The sequence below is a fragment of the Oenanthe melanoleuca genome, chromosome 1A (assembly GCF_029582105.1).
Source record: "Oenanthe melanoleuca isolate GR-GAL-2019-014 chromosome 1A, OMel1.0, whole genome shotgun sequence".
Taxonomy (NCBI): Eukaryota; Metazoa; Chordata; class Aves; order Passeriformes; family Muscicapidae; genus Oenanthe; species Oenanthe melanoleuca.
Window position 1 is genome coordinate 18,888,794 of NC_079334.1, and position 19,128 is coordinate 18,907,921.

Here is a 19,128-nt window from a genome sequence, read left to right on the forward strand (position 1 = left end):
GTACACTCCCTTCTTCCCAAAGCAAGTAATATGGTAATCTTTCCAGAAATAGCATATCTAAAAAGATTCAAGCACAATGTGCAAAATCAAGACATTTATATCAGTAGCTCAATTGTTTCACAGCCACTCCAACTCTGAAAATTAACAGGCACTTCTGCTGCTTGCACCTATCCATGAGAATTCCATCCTATTTCATAGGAATAAAACTGCAAACACTGGTGAGTACCATCATAAAGCTGAGACTGTAAAGTGAACATCTGCTTCCACAGAAAGAACACTACTTTTTTCTGATTACTTGGTTTTATAATCCCATCCTCACAGAAGCTTCTACAGTGATCCAAGACTTCCTAATTCAACAGTGAGGTAAATAATGGAAAATTGATCCTAATGGCAAATATATGTGTATAAACTGTGCAAATATTCCACTTTTAAGTATTTGTTTTATTAGAAGTGTGATCATATACTTCATGTTAAATGACATTTTGTCGAAACCTTCAAAACTTAAACAAGTCTTACAGCAAAATATGTTTTAAATTAATAGGTTGAAATAGTTAATATAGATCACACAAACACTATCAAAGAGGAGTAGCTGGAATATAAAAAATGTTCTCACCCATTCCCTATGGCTTATTACAATGGCTGCAAATCCAAGCAATTACTACTTTGATGTTACCTTAGTGGATCTCCTGAAAGAATTGCTGTAATATTTTTAGAAGTTACTACCCTTCTGCATCGAGTAACAATCTCTGCAGCAGAGCCAGCAGAAAACATAGTAACTTATGTTTCCCTGGGCAAACTAAAGTAGAAAGCTATTAGAATGAGAAGAAGACAAAGCCCAAAAGAAAAGTATTTTTTTCCTGTCTTTATCTAATTATTCTACAATGTATTACCTCCCTCTTCCTTTCTGGGGCCTTTTTTATCTCCTTTCACTTGTTTTTGTGACCTAAGAGATGGACCAGTGAGAATATTCAGCTCCAGTCTAACTCTTGGGAACATTGAGGGATTTTTTTTTTTTAATCTACGGGAGACTCTACTGGTAGAACATCTTACTATGAAAATCTAAAAAGATTAACCTTGAGATGCACCTTTAATGGAAGGTTAGACATCTTTCTCTTCATATTTAATTCACAAGAATAAGCAAATGCATTTTACAATAGCTGAAGAATGGGAAGAGAAAATAAATGAATTCTCTTTTAGGGCTCATTTCACTCCATTTTTGTTGGATTTCTAGCAGACAGCTTACATGAGAAAAGACATATTACTTAAATAATACAGGCTCTAGCAGAAATTAGAGGTAAACTGAAAATATTCTGCTTCAAAACAACTGGTAAGAACCTGAAAACAATAATGCGAATCACACAATTTGTCTTCTCAACCTGACTCGAACATATAAGGGAGCTAAATGCATATTCTGTGACAAAAATGGAAAGCTTTAAAGAAGTTTTCAAATCATTACTGACAAATAATAAGCAACACAGTCCTCCACATTTAATTTACTGTGTGTTCCTATTCCAGAGCACTTCTTGTGTTCTGCTGGAGGAAATGTGGCAGGTCCCAGAGATGGTCCTGGGGAGCCCTCTAGTGCTTTCCTCAGCTCTTTTACAAGGATTCACAGACAGCTCTTTTTAGAGAGTTGTTAAGAACTGTTAACCTTTTACTATTTAAATCCCCATGTTTGATAACTTTGTCACTATTTTTAAAGCATTCAGATGAACCTTTAAGAAATTATATATATGATGGTGGACAAACAAGGTGTTTCATTTGGCCCTGGCCCAGGTAAAAATGCTAAAGTCCTTCCCCAGTCTCTTCAGGGTATGCCATAAAGTATAGTATCAACCCAAAGGCTGTACACCTCTGTTACAGACAAACATAAACCTTGCACACAAATAATTTCCATCCTTCCAGTCTGAAAACAACTCATCCCATGCAGAGAACAGCCAGAAACTTCTTTTGTTTCAGACCATTTCATTAGTTAGGCTAATAAATCACAGGGAAAATAGTTAATTCTGAACACAGCACCAGTTCCATTGCTACCTAGAAACTACAGATTTCTCTTTAGCATTCCTATTGGGCTTCTTCCAGCACTGAGAAAGCACAGAAAGAACAGAAAGGAGAAAGAACATAAGAAAGAACAACTGTGCTGGATAAGGCACACTTCTCATCTAGTCCAGTATCCTTTGTCAGACTATGGCAAACAGTTCAGGCTTATGGAGAGAAGAAAGGAAAAATGACAGGTTTAGAGTGATGCTTCTTTCATCACCATGCTCTGCCAGCTTCTGCTGAGGTTTGCCTCTCTCAAGTCTCTGTCTGCATTCATCTGGTCAATGCTCCTCAAAGGGTTCCCCTCTGACTGGTTTATCCAAAGTTTTCCAAAATCACTCTGGTCCTCTTAATACACTACAGCAGTAAGTTTCACATCCCACTCGTGTACTGTGTAAAAAAATTTCATTAACTTTTTTTAAACTGTTGCCTAATCATTCTCTGAATGCCTCTTCCCTGCCATTCACAACTTGATACACCTCTCCTGAGCTGAAGGAGCTCTCCTGAGCTCCACACTTTTATTCCTTGTTACAATTTCATAGTTCAAATAAATGCATCTTAGAAACCACCTATTTCCAAGGGCTTCTTGCCATGTTCTTTCTTTAGAAGGACTCTCTTGTTCTCAAAAAGAAAGAAATACAAAGACATTGAAAAAAATTACAAAGAGCAGGAGTCATTTTAGTGGTAACTAGATAATTATATACTTCACCAAAAGAGAAATATTTCCAGAAGACAGAAATCTGAGAGTAACTCTTGGAAGCCTACTGATTCTTACCCCTACACATGTGGGATCAGCTTTCCAACTGCAGTGGCAGAGAAAAATGTCAGTGGTCATGACAGCTATAAAAGCAGCAAAGGATCAGTTCAAACTGCACTCACTTCTTTTTTTTATTTCTCTGAGACACATTAGAACACCTGTATCTAGAAATGTAAACTTCTGGAAATGTGTGAAAGGAAGAAAAAAGTCCAAGTTTCTTTACCCATCATTACTGGGGGGGTTGAGTGCTTTTTGTTTAGATTGATAGATTAAAAGGAATAGCATGTTGTAGGAGTATTTCTCATCAGAAAAAAAGAAAGAAGAGATGCTAAAAAAGATCTTAATCAACTTTCACTGTAAATTTACAAACTTCCTTAAAAGGAGCATTTAAAAAATATTTGAAGAATACAGTTATTAGAATATAATATGAAGGATTTAAATATAGTTATGAAATAAACAATACTATTTAAGTTTTAACAAAAATACAGAAAATATTTTAAAAATACTGCTTTTGCACACTGATACATTTAAGTTGACATCATGACAACACTTTTTAAACATGAAAAACCAAACACTGAAGAAACAACTGCAAGTTACACCATGGTAGCTTGAATTTTGTTAGAAACTTTTTCTAGCTGATGTAATATTTCCATATGAAAAGGTTTGGACAATGAGCTGTAAAGATTATATGTGATGATATCAGCATCTCTGGTAAGTTAGGGACAACACAGTATTTTATCTGTGATATACTGTAATTGTCTACAATTTTAATTGTTTCTATAGAATTAGTTGTTGTAGCAATGATTTAATTTTGAATAAGGCTCTTAACATTCTTTTCTCACTGTGAGATAATGTTTTCATATTATTTGTTTCTCCATTATTATGCTTTGTATTTCACATGTAGGTTGACTGTGATATTGCCAAAGTCTTTTAGACATTGCTAGATTGTGCCAAAGTTCAGGTTAGGGACTTCTATGATTTATTAAAAAAAACACACAGCACTCTAGGATTTAATAAGTCGACTAAACTGTTTGCTGAGCCCCTCCCTCCCAGCCTTCTCCCCACCCTGCTAACACAAAAAAAGTAAGTTACACACATTTAAAAGCACACTTACCAAGGCAAGTGTATAGACCCTGACTTATCCATGCTAGTATGGCAAGGGTGATGAGATCTCCAAAACTTGCTGCTATAGGAGTGGCAACGTTGTCAGGATTAATACCAGTCTTCTTGGATCCAACAATAACTCCAACCATTATCACTCCTAAATTCAACAAAGAAGAGGGTACAGTCACTGTATCAACTGTTGCAATTCCACAGAAAATTCCAAGATTATGACAATTTCAGACTTAATAAGTAAGAAGTCAGTGCTTTTTTTTCCCCAGGATGATTGTTCTTCCCACCTAATGGATGACTGTGTTTTTAAGTTTTAGCTATATTAAAAAATGGACACATACATTTAAAAAAAAACACAGTAAGTACACAGAAAAAACCCCAAGAACCATCTGTACAATAAACTCCTTTGCTTGACTAGAATTAGCACTATTGAAATTGTAAGCAGCTATTTCCTGAAGAAAAAGAATATGAAGTGCATTCTTTCCCAACCCTGGTAACTTCACTGACTGAAATCTAAACTTAAATCAACCTAGGCTGAAAACAATATAAGATTAAATACTTTGACATCTGATATTTCACAAGACTATTATGGAATTAGCACCAAACACCAAGAAACTACACAATAAATTAAACCTAAGACAACATATAAAAAATAAAACTTGTTACACACTGGAAAAAAATAATTAGAGTTGTTAATTTGTATTTTTCCTATAAGCATCAAAACTAACTCCCAGCAAAATGCAAGTAGCTACTAAAAATAAAATTTACATTGTTACAAACAGTCTTTGGCACAACATGAGTAACTTCCCTCTTATCATGTATTATATTATAAGAACTTGAACTCTATATGCTATTCTTTATGTTATATGTAGTATGGTATGCTACATTAGGAGTTCAGTTTCAGAGAAACTGCTTAAGGAGTTATACATCAGGAAATTCTCTAAAGAAAGAACTGGAATGATCCTGTAGGACCACAATATTTCAAAAGCACCTATTTCACATGTAGGAGGATGAAGCTTAGAAAGTAATTTCTTGTACTGGTCCATCACCAAGCAAAAACCAAAGTTTCTCTTCATGTCCAAATCATACATGAGAAGTGTAAAAAATGCACTCATGCTCCCCAGTCCTCTTGCTGCCCTTAATGCTGCACATTATTAAACTCAGTGGCTTTCTAATCACTAAAAAAACTTGTGTGCTCTTAATTCCATGCAAAACTTCAAGAATTTTGTCATTTTCACATAAGTAAGCACAGAAAAGCAGCAAAACAAGGATGTTACCTATTTTACTTGACTTACTATTCTTAAGACTACTGACCATGTATTTTCATCATGTCACAAATAGAGGTACTTTCTTCCTCCCCTTCACTTCCATTAAGTACAATCTTTTATGGTTAAATGTTTCCTGACAATTAGGAAGAGAATTAAATTCATCATGCCATATTGCTCCAGACAGACACTGGCACTGTTTGTAGAGCTGGACTTGAACTTGGTCCAAACCCTTCAAATAATGAGACAAATTGTTCACTTCAGCCACAAAGCAGAGCACAAACTAACAAGCAGTATGGGCAACCTGGAACTTTGAATTCAGTCAAGCTAACTTCCAAAATCACTTGAGTATAATTATAAACAAGTCCTACCTGCTTAGTACTAAGAATATATTTTGTACATTAATGAATATTAAGCAGGGGGAGAAGTTCTGCATCATAGTAGGTGAAGTTCCAAAACCATACTTCTTGTTTAGATATGCTCAGGAGATCATGCAAATCAAAAGCTTTCCAAAACTATGACAGGAGAGGAATGCAGTATGCCCCCAATATATGGAAATTGCAAAAGGGCATCTTATCCTCAGCTGGTTTTCAGACGTATTCTACCTTACTGGATTTAAATTTTAAAGGAATAGCAACAAAAGACACATTCTGCATGCACAGAAAGATAAGTAACTGCACAGAGTAACACTTGCACCCCCTTTACCTTGTAAAAGAGAAGCTATGAAGGCAGTGGCTACACTGCTAGAACACAGAAGGACTGAATGATCAAAGCGGTATTTGCCCTCTGGAATCCAGCCCAATATAACTGCTGCCACTGCTGCCAGAAAACCAACTACTGTTGCCTGAACCTGCAAAAGAAAGTGAATCCATAAAATAAATGACAGACTTAGGAGGACCACAGAATCATTTCCTGTTAGCCTTTCCTCCTACCTACATTTACTTGCCAGATATAACAGGACCATGCTCATCTGTTTTGCAGAGAGGATAATAACCTTGGATGATTAAGAAGAAAAATCTTAGGCCAGCAGAAAAGGCTTTATCAGCATTTTACAGACTCCAGAATAGCAAAAGTAAAATCAGGGAGAGGAGCTCAGGGTTTACAAAAAGCCAATGCCTAAAGAAGCTTCTTAACTGCTTAAAGTAGTGAAGAACAATAGAAATATTTCACCTGTGTTTTAGGAATGTTAAATTATAACTCATAACTCATGAATAAGAAATAGCTCTCAAGAAACAGCTGCTTTGGAGAATGTGCATTCCTTTCCTCAAATGACCCAGCTATCTAAAATACTGTTTATTATCCAAAAACTCCATCACATAGTTCCTTTAAACATTGAATCCAATGCAAACACAGTGCTAGAAACATTTGAAAAGCCAAATTTAAAAGGTTTTGCCAAATCTGAATTTTTCTCTAATCACCCTCAGATCCTTTCTCAGGAAAAATTATAAAGGAAATTCCCTTGGTTCAGTCACAAATAGTACTTCACCTCTTCTTTTAATAAATATAAGCTCATATTGCTTTAGAGAAGAGCCAGTGTAGTAGAGCTACTTTCCCATTAACACTGTTCATCTTCATACTTACCAATTTTGTGATTTAACTTTTTCAATAACTTCACTCACTCACAAGAATTAATCCAAAAAACCCCATATATTTACCTGCTTTAAGGCCAAATTGCCAATTATTAGGTTCCATTTCTCAATGGGAGAATCCATTTTTCCAATATTTACCTACCAAAATTAGAAAAAAAAAAATCAGACATTTGGGGTTAAAATGGTATTATTTGAAAATACCCAGGAATAATTCAGCTAATAAAATAAAATACTTTGATTAAAAACAAGATACATCTTTTAAAAGTCAAACATTGCTTTTGATTCTAAATCATACTTCCAGTATCCTTCCAAAAGCAATTAAATTTGATGCAGTTTTACATAGTAATTTGTTTAACATTAGCTTGCTCTGCAAGATATAACAGCCACCTTAGACTCCTGGAATGCCCAAGCACCACCAGTGATTAGATCAGTGGCTGGAAGATCTCTTTAGAATGAGCTTGTTTCTGTGGTGCTTAAATTATGAAAATAAAAAATGCTAGACTCTAATACTGTTTAGCATTCTAACTTTTCATTTATACAATACAGCCAGAGACTTTTGATGCTATAAATGATGTAAGTCCAGTATTAAGCTAGTAGCCTGAAAGATAGCAAATAAACTATTCCAAGAAATTTAAAAGTACACACAAGCCCTTTTGTAATGTATTTCCTACTTTTTCTTTTTTTTTTGAGTGAGAGGACAAGATCTGATGAACAGCACAAACCACCCATATGACTGTGTTTAAAATAACTTTCTTTTTGAGATAACAGAACATTTTTTTACATGTTGAGCATAAATTTTAGTGGTTTTTCCCATACAAAACTAATGTATAAGATAACATACTTCTCAAAAAACAGAAAGCCTTCATGCATATATTTTTCATCTTTTGATAATTCCTTTTCAGTAGATTTCAATTCAATTTCTTTTCCATTTTGTTTCATTTTGTGATAGTAGTGACTTGAAAGGAACAAATTATTAAAAGAAATGCTAATTTAAAGACAGAAATATAATAAGGCATTTTATCTCAATCATACTATAAATATTTTTTGATGTTCAAACTTCAGTGCAAATTCTGCAAATACATCCAGTAAGTTTAGTACAGCAATTGTTTCAGGAACTGCTGATAAGAATCTCCATTGCATCCTTCTTAAATATATATATGCTAAATGAGCAAATTGGCAGGCTGTGGAGAGTTTCACTACTTCCCTCCTTTGAAGAAGTTTTGGAAAAGTATACAAAAAAATCCCTGTTAAAAAAAGTTATCTTGCAAAATACTTAATCTGGCCTAAAGGTGAGATCCTGCCAAATGCCACAGGTCTTCTTTCTCCTACTGCCACCTGCACATTCACATTTTCAGCTCCATGAGTGAGTTCATGGCACCAAAAATTGGTGTTGGTGGTGGGTCATTTCTTTGGGGTTTTTTTGCTATTGTTGCTCTTTAAAAATGGAAAAGACAGCAGTGTGAATTGAGACTATGAGAATGACCCAAAGAACAGAACAAAGCTGAAGAAATGAAGGACATAAAACACAGTATAAATAATGTGCTTGAATGGGCAGCTGGCCTAAGTGCACTTCACACAGTTATACCAACACAGCAGAGGGCAGAGGGAGAAGGGCTTACAGAGGCAGAACTCCAGAAGCACCTTTTTGCTCTTTGCTGTCTGTATTCTACATATGAAGTAACCTCTGTGGGATAAAAATAATGTTTTAAAAACAGTAGGCTGTAAGATTGCCAGGGTATGGAGAGTTTATACAAGCACCAAAGTGAAGTACAAGCTACACCCTGAGGTAGATGAAATACAGATAGATTGAGACAGTTTTAGTGAAAAAACTGATTCTAAAGTGGATGGGAAATTGTGAGTGATCAGTAAGATGCAGCTGAAGGAGGAATTTGGGCAACAAGATGAATGAAAGTGACCAGACAATGCTTCAAACAGATGTACTATGGACAGGAAACTTGCTAAGAAGACACTACTGTTTGGCTGACCACATAATTAATAATGAAGTAAAGATAATTAGTTTACAGCCCCAAGAGCATAGACATGTCTGCAAATTCAGATGCAATTACAAGCTAAGTGAGCAAGCAGGGCATGAATTAACTCCAATGCTGAACTCATGTCAGAAATTTCCTCCTCAAAAGGTAAAGCTGGTCAAAGGGGCACAGTCTTGCTTTTACTTAGAGATGTGTTTGCTGGGGAGCCAGGTAGTGCAAATGTAGGCCAGAGAGGGAAAGACTAATCAGACAAGTGAGTTCCAAATAACTGTTTAGATATACTCTGAATTAATGTTCTCCTTGTGTTCTCACCTAGGATGAGGGTGACAGGACCAAAGGTTGGGTGGCTGAATAGAGTAGGGGTCAATGAAACGGCAAAAGTCAGAATGATCTCTTTCTGAGAGAACTGGCATATAAATTGCAGGTCTAGCAGTAAGCCATCCTCTCTAACAGGTTTCCACAGCTTTGGTTTGGGGTTTTATTTATTTGTTTTCTAGGGATTTTTTTTTAACGTATAAGATTTAAACATAATCTTGTAGCATACCCTTGATAATGTATGATCTATACTGTTTTTATCTTGTACAGGATTGCTTTCTTAGTTTATCCACTGGACATGCAGCCTGTGTTGTGGAAACTTCAGTATCCTTCATCTGTGTGTGTGACAGGGGGATCAGCTCGTGTCTTGGTAACAGCTGCTGGATAATAAGAACCTAGGTCAGGAGTCACAGTGCAGAGAAAGGGTCTGTGGGACCCTTTTCCAAATGTCCCCTGAGAGCTGTGATGCTCACAAATGTGATGGCACTGGTGAGGATGTGGAATTCAGCCACTGGCCGACCCAGACATGTTCTGGATTTGTGATCTAGGAAAAGTCATAAGCTCAATTGAGACAAAGAATTAAAGATCACATTAACTGAAGCAGAAGTGGTGAAGTGTATTCTGACCTTCTTTATTTTATGCCTTCAGTAAGGCACTGGTAGATCTTGGACTTGGTGTATTTTTCACTATGCAATATAAGCATTTTTAATCCTCAGGCCACAAACTGTACCAGTCAGAGACAAATTAAACAATAGGCCAACAAAAACCAAAAGGCAAAGTAATAGACAAAACCATTCATGCCTGACAGTAAAGGCAGTAAGGTTTAAACACAAAATACTGTTAAGAAACAGTAAGAATTCTCAGAAAAATAAGAACAATAAAATCAAACAGAAAACAAGATTGAATGACTAAGGATGATGCTGATAAAGATACAACAGAACATGTCAATTCTTACAGATGAAAGCAATCAATTTCTGTAATGGGCATGACACACGCCAACCTTCACAGGACTGCCAAGGCTATGTCCATTACAGTGTGCATGCAGGCAACAACTCAACAGAATGTGGCAATGACACTTATAAATGATAGAACACTAGGAGACCTTGTATACAAAGCATTGTAATACAATACAATACAAAAATGGAATGTCCTTCAGGGTTACAGCAGCAAAAACTGCTGATAAAATTCAACAGTAGAAATGCAAGGTCATGTACTTATGGGCTAATAATATTTCTGCCAGAAGATGGGAGTGACAGCTAGAAATGAACAAAAGCATAAACAATAGGACACAGCCACTGATCATAAACTGACTGAGAGGTCTAAACCTGACCCTTCTAGGCAAGAAAGTACATAAAACCCTAGAAAGATTCAAGAGCAACATTCCACAAAGACATAGTAAAATCTCATCTGGAGTTATGTACACCTTTGACCAGACATGTACTAGAAAAATTCATTCAAGTAGGAAGAGGCAGAGAGTGGGGGCCTTGCTGGAGAAGAGAAGTTCTGCATTAGGGAGTCTTAGAGAGATACCCAGTGCAGCTATCAGAAATAGCCTAGCCACACTATTAGACTGATCTAATAACTAGTTATTTACACACACACAAAAGATACACAGGCAATCTGGCTTACTTCAACTAGAAAAATGAAGAGATAGAACATCCTCTGAAATGTAAAAAACAGCTATAACAAATATATGAGAAAGAACACACAGAAAAAAACCTAGTTATGCTACATTACAGTGTTAGCACATACAAAAATTAAGCAGACACAAAAAAATCCAAAACAACCTCACCACAACAAAAATAAATAAATTTATTTAGCCAGAAAGCTAAAATAAAAATTTCTTGCAGTTTGATCAACAGAGGTCTGGAATAGCAATGTTACCGATGCTTTATTTTGGTGCCACACTAATGGTCTTAAAAAATGTGTTTAAATTTTATTAGCCTATTTGAAATCCCTCAAGGTCAAAGGGATCTCTCAACCTTACACAGTACACCTGTAAATCTCAAAAATCTGCTTTATCTGTTATGAATGATGCTGGAAGAGACTTTAGAAGTGAAGTTTTGATGTGTGGAGACAAGTGTCTTCTTAACTTTGCCAACTTCACAACAGATTTAAACTGTCCCGTAACAGCCAGAAGAATTCACAAACATAAAGATTTGTTTCCTTTTTGAAGAGTTTTAAACACGTGTCTGAAGAGTGAAGAGGAAGAGAAAGTTACTTACAGCAGTTGACAGCCTGGATGCCAAGGTCATTTCCAAATTTCCTTTGAGACCAAGAAGCGCAGGAACCAATATAAAGACTTCAGTAACATTCTTGAACACATCCCAGTGCTATACAAAGGATACAGTGGGAAACATTTAATTGAAGACCGCCCACAAAGTATTAAAAAAATTCTGTAAATCATAACTTAACCCTCTGGAAAATTTAATATTTTTGTATTAGACCTAAAAGTCTGAAGTCAGAACTGTTACCTATTTAGATAAAACAGATTTATGACTGCATATTACTACTTCAAAGATGAGAAGAGTATAAGCAAGAGATACAAAACTTGGCCTTTTTTTTTTCTTGAAGTAACAGTCTCTTTCCATTGCAACAGATTGAAGCCCAAGTTTCCTTTACTCTCTCAAGATTTTGACTGACAAAGATTGTCACCTCTTCCTCCTATTTTGATTAACTTTGTAAATGCTTTAAACGTAGCTAAAGAAATCCCTAAAGCTGAACAAAGCAAAACCAAACAAAAGGGGGGAAAATCCACAGATTAATTTCTCTATTTTATTTCTGTTTAAATATTGTGGTTATGTCAAACTTTTTTAATAAGTTCATAGTAGCAGAACCACACCCAGACCTAATTACATCTCAATATTGCAGACATCTACAATGTCACATGTTTGAATTACAGACCTCACACCGACTACCTGTTAAAAAAGTCTTCCAAAGCAAATACCAACCTGTACAATATCCAAAACCATGCCAGCAGAAACAGTTCCAAACCCTGCTAGCAAAAAAGGTACAAGTATCTGCAGTGCCATAATACTACTCGATTCTTTGGGTTGTTTTCTACTTCCTTCCACAATTTCTTCATTACTGTCACTAGAGAGAGCATCATCCTGCAGCATGGCATCTGTTTCTGAAGTGTCCATTCCATCACAGTAAGTATAACTGGTAAAATCATCATATTTAGGGCTACAGCTGGATGGGCTGTGTCCATTGCTACCATGAAAGCTTGGTTCTGAGAAGTGATGGTACTCTGTGTGTTGCTCCGACCTGACATTAAAATTGTGTCCTGCTGGTTGCAATCCATCTTGCCAGACACCATTCACCTTTTTGTGTCTTTCCTCTTGGTTTATTTGGTAAACAACAGGAACCATACTTAAAAGCAGTCTCAAAAATTTATCAGACTGAATTGTATTAAGATTTATGGTCCAGTTTACAAAGCCTTCTCTGTCATGGACTTTGCTATTTGTTTTGGAGATGGTAGATCTGCCTTTACAGTTAGTCATAGTGCTACAGAAGTACAGGTTGAAAAGCACTTCGTTCTTCAGGTGTCAGCCAAGAAATCTTGCAGGTGAGTCACCAAGTGCCACACTTACACGTGGACCAAAATGTTCCTTTTTTGCAAGCAAAAGTGTTTTTTCATTGCTCTCAGATCTTCAACAATTCCATAAGCAAGACTGGATCTGCAAAAAAGTTGAAAGTATATATTTACTTCTAAAACATTTTTATCTCTTCAGAATACATGAGATATTGGTTTAATTTTTCAGAACACAATCTTTTCTCTTTTCTGTTTACCATGATTTAAGGTGAAGTTGTTTCTATTTTGACATTTCCATTATGATAGGAAATTAAACAATGATGTACTGACAATATCAAGTCATTTCATATTCCCTCCATCAGCAGCCACTTTACCTTCCTTTTCCTTAATCTTTATGTTGGTGTAATAATTGTAGTAATTTATTAAAAGAACAGTTCTAATCTGACTCAAAGCTTTGGTGACTTTGGTATTTATTACTAAACTCCATAAATACAAGTAAATTATTATCATAAACAGAGAAACAAAGGTCAGGGTACCTGCACCAGCATCATGTAGGATAACACAATTCCACATGACTTTGAATCTATGCAAAGCTGTGAAAACATTTTACAGACTGCAAGAAATTAAAGTATTTTAGAGCTGGAGGACTTTTAGTCTGCATTTCCTAAGAAACTCGGCCTCCTATGATCATACTTTTTATGTTATGATTCCTCAACTTCCCTCTGTTTCAAAGCTTTTAAGTCATTCAGTATTTCTAGAGCAGTTTCAGATAGACTTTATAGGGAGTGGAGATGTCAAAGCTTTTGGCAACTAATAGCCTTGTAAGGGATCCAAGTTTGTGCCTTTGCTGTTAGGCATCTTCAAACATTAGCAGGGGCAACTCACTCCAATATGGCCAGAGCAAGCCAACTTCAAAATTCCTGCTGCTCACAGAGCTACTAGATTTGGGTTTTTGAATGAAAAGATGACTCAGAAGCAACATGATGATTTTCCCTCTACCACTTGCTTTAGCCAAGGGAGCTCTGACCAAGAAACAAATATTTAAAAATGACGATGAAATTTATGGCTTGATCTAGAAAGAAGCCAAGTTTTGCAAGAAACAGCAATCTTTTTGCCACAAGACCAACAGAGACTTTAAATAACCAAGATTCCTGTAATATCTTCTGCCACTCTGTAGCAGATTGTGCTACGTTGAACCTTTTCATTTCAGCATAAAAAACTCCTAGGCCTCAATTATGGTTTCCATACACTTTAATTAGGAATAACAAAACAACTTTTGCTGCTATGCAGCAGCAGCTCTAACCTCAGGTCAAAATGGTGCTCTGTGAAGTGCTACAGAAAGACAGAACAAGAAGAAGAAATTTCACTCCCAAGGAAAATGCATTGAGAAAATTTTCTGACAGCTTTAACAAGACAGAGTCTGGCTCTCACTGCAGGTCCTCCCATATGTCCTCCAGTCACATCACCAGAGTGCTAGACCAGTGACTCATGGAAATTATTCATTGCTCTGGAACTCTGGCCAAAAATATTTGGGTTAATTATCCATACCTTTTTTAACACATGGATTGTTCTCCTTTTAAATTTTCATATTTTGGTTTTTTAAAGAAACAAATCCTTTGATAAGATTGTGGTTTCATTTAATTTGAGAAAGTATTAACAAATAGATATGGTACTTAAAAGGGGGAAAAAAAAAGGGGAACAGAAAAATTATTTGGTCAAGTTCCAAAAGGAGGAAGAGGCTAGCATGGATGGCTAGCAACTGAAATAGTACAAAGCAGTTTGGATGACTGCCATTTATGTTTTTCCTACCACAAAGACTTAGAATGACAAAATGGAGCTTAAACGCTGGAAAATAAGAATTTAAGAAAATAAAATGAAAAATATAGAATCATAAAATTATTTAGGTTGGAAAAGTATTGTGTAGTAAAATATACAGTAAAGATTAATTGTTCCTTCAGAGCATACAGAGAGAAGATAACTACGAACACTTCTAAATGTAACTATTCATTTCTAAAAACCTCTTCCAACAAAAATTGCCATCTGATGCAATATTTCCATCTTAAGTTACAGGATGCAAATAATTGCTTTATTTTCAGGGCTATTTTGTACCTACAAGATGCAGCAAACCTTGTTGTTCACGTTGCTCAAAGGAACAACAAGAACTTCCCAAGAAGCTTTGTCATTGACAAGAAAAGTGCCTGTGCTGTTGAGTTGTCTAGAAGAGATATGGGAGCTAAAGAAGCAAGCTCTGCTTGAGTAATTCACATGAAGAAAAGGCAATCCAAATCTCAAAAATCTTTCCCAGTCTCTGTAAAAAGAGGAGATAAGTGGTTCTGGTTTCTTGACATATAATCTGGAGGTTACAGAAAAAAGATGAAGTACTGGGGAAAAAAAAAAAAAGAAAGAGACAGACAAAGATCCTTTGAGAAATCAGGAAGCAGCCTCAGATTTATCATACCTGGCATATTATATATGAAATGAAAGAACACTTTGTCCTTGTCCCAACAGGCAAAATAATGAGCTATGCCCCAACTATGAAAATAATAATTCCCTCTTCATTATTGTTTCCTAAGTACCTATTTTTAACAGTTTCTTCTTTTTCTTCATATATTTTATAGCACATAACAATTACTGTGTACTGACCTCTCTCTCTCTCAGTCCTGCAAGCACAAACATAAACAAACAGTTCTGCAAACCTAAACAAATAAGAAATACAGCCATACTCTGCCATTCACTGAAGATATGTTCCTGAAAAATGGCAATCCAAAAGAGAGCAAGCCAATTTACTCATAAGAATTAATACAAATAATGCATTCAGCAATTTAAAAAATACACATGGAGACAGCATATGTGATGGACAGGCAGGAATAAATGCTGTAGAAAATAGGACCACAGGCTGGGAGAGAGTTTGACTTCTGGAAATGCAAAGCTGCTTTGGAAAAATCTCAGGTACTTCAGCTATGAAGCTGAATACCACATCATTATCACATTTTTTCATCCTTCACCTTTGATTGTCTTGATTCATCTGAGAGAGATTAAATGACCAAAAAGATTAAACTGTTCAGGAAGAAGCTCAAAGAACTCTCTTCACTATTGCTCAAAGAATTGTCCACATTGTTTCAGACACACCTATAATGCTGTTCTCAAGAGCATGGGAAAGAAAATGCTTCTTCCATACTTCCCCTTGGTTTAAAGAACATCTAGTATTAGCAGGATTAAGGGACTGGATTCTACAGCTACATTTGATCAGATATATATGAGACTGCCAACAATTCATTTAGAGCGTGAACACAATAAATCATCATGACCTTTTAAGAACCTTCAAAAAAAGGGGAAGGAGGAAGAATCAAGCATGAAATTTCTATAGAGTAAACATTATGACATGTTAAAACAAATACCTACCAAAGTTTAGGTCTAGAGAAATTACTGATTTCTTTCAGAGCTTGGCTAACAAACCCAAAAGATAACATCTATCTAAATAATTCTGAGGGCTTTCATGGCACCCAAATCACACTACAGTCAAAACCTGTTTTTCCTAAAAGTTGCCAACATTTTTTTACAGGTGGTCCTTTAAAGCATTAATAATCTTTACACTGCACTTCCAGGCAGTCCACAATAAAATACAATTGTGTAAACATGCCTGTCTGAGAAATGCCTCTCAGGGCAGGAACAAGCCTTGGAAATGGATTCAGGAAAGTAATATGAAACGCTAATGAAACACTGAACTTTAACATTTTGCCATAATAAGCAAAGATGAAACTAGATTATTCCTTGGCTTGAAAGACTCTTTTTGTGTCTTCAGAGATGAAGCCAGACTCTCCTCACTGAAAGACTGAAGGTAGCAGGCACAAATTGAAACACTAGAAATGGCATTTGAGCATAATAAAAAGCTGGGGGTTTTTACCATGACAGTGGCTCAAACACTGGCTCAAACAGGTTCTGGAGACTCTATCCCTGATGAAACCAAACTGGACATGGTTCCAAGCAACCTGCTCTTCTTGACCCCACACTGAGCAGAGGAGGCTGAATAGAAAATTTCCTGAGACTCCTTCTGACCTCAGCAATTCTGAGATTCTGTGAAGTTGGGTATGTTTTGGGGCATTCTTCAAGTTCAGAATACAGGTGACACAGGGTCTGCATGGTCTCTTCTCCACTGCTGTGCTGTGTATACATACAAATATCAGTGTCACTCTGACACCCTTATCACAGCCATGGCCTATCATTTATATTAGTGTAGTGGGCATATCAGGAGAAAGGGAAAGCTACATCATATCACCTCAGACTCTAGAGAGCAAACAGGCTGTATTATCATTAACCTTTCCCTAGAACCCGGAAATCAATGTGGTACTCTGGGCTAAGATAACTTATACCAGATATTGAGTGTAGAGTGTAAAAGGCTGCAAAACATGCTGAAAATTAACAAATGTTGCATACAAGGCAGATATGAGACCATTACATACCATTTTAAAGTGTTATGCAGTAAACTGGTTAACACTGTGTTTATTTGTGGCAGTTTCTGGTTAAATTAACAGCAAAAGAAACAAATAACAAGAGGGTGGAAACATATTAAAGAATCTCCAGATGCCTTCTTGACAGTTAGACACTGAAAGACCTGCCACCCCCAGGCTCAGTTTCAGACAAGTTTGAGACTGCTGCATTCCACTTCCTGAACACAGCAGCTTTCAATTTTGGCCTCAAGGAAGAGAAAAGCAGCTGTGAGAAAGACTTGGTCTGACTCTGCACTTTTAAGACATCTAGAAAAGACCAAAACAGAGTCAAACACAGCAGCAAGGCTGTGAAATGTGGTTGGTTATAAAGTGACCCAAATGGAATACCAGCATGAAAAATACCAGGCAAATCACATCCTTCAGCCCATCAAAAGCAAGTGGGAAAGTATGAAATGTAAGAGATAATGCAGCCCTCTAGATTAAATAACCAATAAGTACTTACCAGGATGAATCCTAACTACTCTTTGGGATCCTGATTACAGGTCTCTACCGGCATCATCAAGGGGAGATGAATTTACTTATTATCTCAGGCATTAGGATACAGACTTCCCATTGATTTTTGTGGATTATATCATACAGGTATTTGAAAAAAAAAAAATGATACAGTGTTATTTTTCCTCCTGAAGTGTCTACCAGGCATACTGCAGTATTTATGGATCCAGTTTCACAATCTCTTCAGGGCAGTAGATGTAGGGAATGCTGCCAAAACAGGTCATCCTATCTGTTCCCATCTTTTTACCCAGATTACTAAATTGGTAAAGTGAGGATAACTAGGCATGTCTTCTAAAAATTGCTAGGACTCTTCCTAAAGACTAAACAATTATTTCATTTCATATGATCCACATACTGTAGTGTGGTTTATAACCTAGACTCAAACGTGAGTGAAGAAGACACCCAACTATCCTGGACTATAGGCTGGGGGAAGCAGAAACTATAACATTCACTGAAACTAAAGAAATAGCTACAACCTGAAGTTCACTGAGAATTAACAAGTGATTAGAAAGCAAAGTAGAATAAATCACAAAAAGCTCCTACATTTTGTCAGAAAACATACGGAAAAATAATTAATGTGCCATCGGACGTTAATTACAATGCCTGCAAACAAAAAAGAGATGATGGTTGAAGTCTACCCGTGCTGTTCAGGTAGAGGTTCCACGCTTGTCTAGCCCTGCATCTGCGGTGACAGAGTCTGGCACGCTTTTATGGGTGCAAAGGTGGGAACAGAACTGCCTGCACGTACGGATGCAAAGAGTGCCAAGGAACAGGAGCTACTGGGCACTTTGCGCAGGCACAGAGAGACCGAAGCAAAGGGTCATTGTGCAGCTACCTGGAGCGGTGCACAGTGAGGCGCGCACGATGGAGCGCGCTGAGGGCTCTGAGGAGCGCAGGGAACGGGGCGCGGGGCCGAACGCGCGCAGCATCCGCGCCGCGGGGCCGGACACCGGCCCGCCCGGAGAGCGGCGGGGCCCGCCCGGCGCCGGGGGCGGCCGCGGGCTGCGGAGAAGGGCGGCCGGGAGCGCGGGGCCCGCGGCACCGGGAACGCCGGTGCGGGAGAGGGGCGGCACCGAGCGTCCTCAGCCGTGGCAGCCCCGGGCACCCCGGCATCGGGGCGGGCCGGCGCGGCGCTCGCCAGGAAACTTTCCCGCCCCCGGCCCTCGCCGCCTCCCCCGGCCCGGGGCGGCAGGTCCCCGGCCCGCCCGGCCCCGCTGCCCTCGCTCCCCGGGCCGCGCCCTCCCCTCACCTGGGCGAGAGCGGAGCCGGCAGCGGCGCGGGGTCCATGGCTGCGGGGCGGAGCAGCCCGGCGGCGGTGACAGCTCCGCGCTAGGTGAGCGCCGCCGCCACTGAGCAGGCGCGGAAGCGCGCGGCCCCCGCGATGATGTGGCCCGTGATGCGCAGAGCCGCCGCTGCCGCCGCCGCCGCTCCGGGCCCGCCGGGCGGGGAGGGAGGAGCCGAGCGCCGCCGCCCCGCTCCGCCCGAGAGACGGGACGGGACGGGGCGCCGGGCCGGCGGTGGCT

At 38.1% G+C, this 19,128-nt stretch overlaps 1 protein-coding gene across 1 annotated transcript in view; it reads right to left on the reverse strand.

The window, feature by feature from the left end:
* SLC41A2 (solute carrier family 41 member 2) overlaps positions 1-19,026 on the reverse strand; it is a 42,318-nt gene extending 23,292 nt beyond the window's left edge. The window contains exons 1-6 of the mRNA XM_056482349.1: positions 18,855-19,026; positions 12,022-12,750; positions 11,296-11,403; positions 6,831-6,902; positions 5,881-6,025; positions 3,912-4,058 (exon numbers count right to left, since the gene is read on the reverse strand). Of these exons, the coding sequence (XP_056338324.1) occupies positions 3,912-4,058; positions 5,881-6,025; positions 6,831-6,902; positions 11,296-11,403; positions 12,022-12,573 (1,024 nt within the window). The 5' untranslated portion in view covers positions 12,574-12,750; positions 18,855-19,026. The remainder of the gene's footprint in view (positions 1-3,911; positions 4,059-5,880; positions 6,026-6,830; positions 6,903-11,295; positions 11,404-12,021; positions 12,751-18,854) is intronic.
* Between the last annotated feature and the right edge of the window lie 102 nt (positions 19,027-19,128).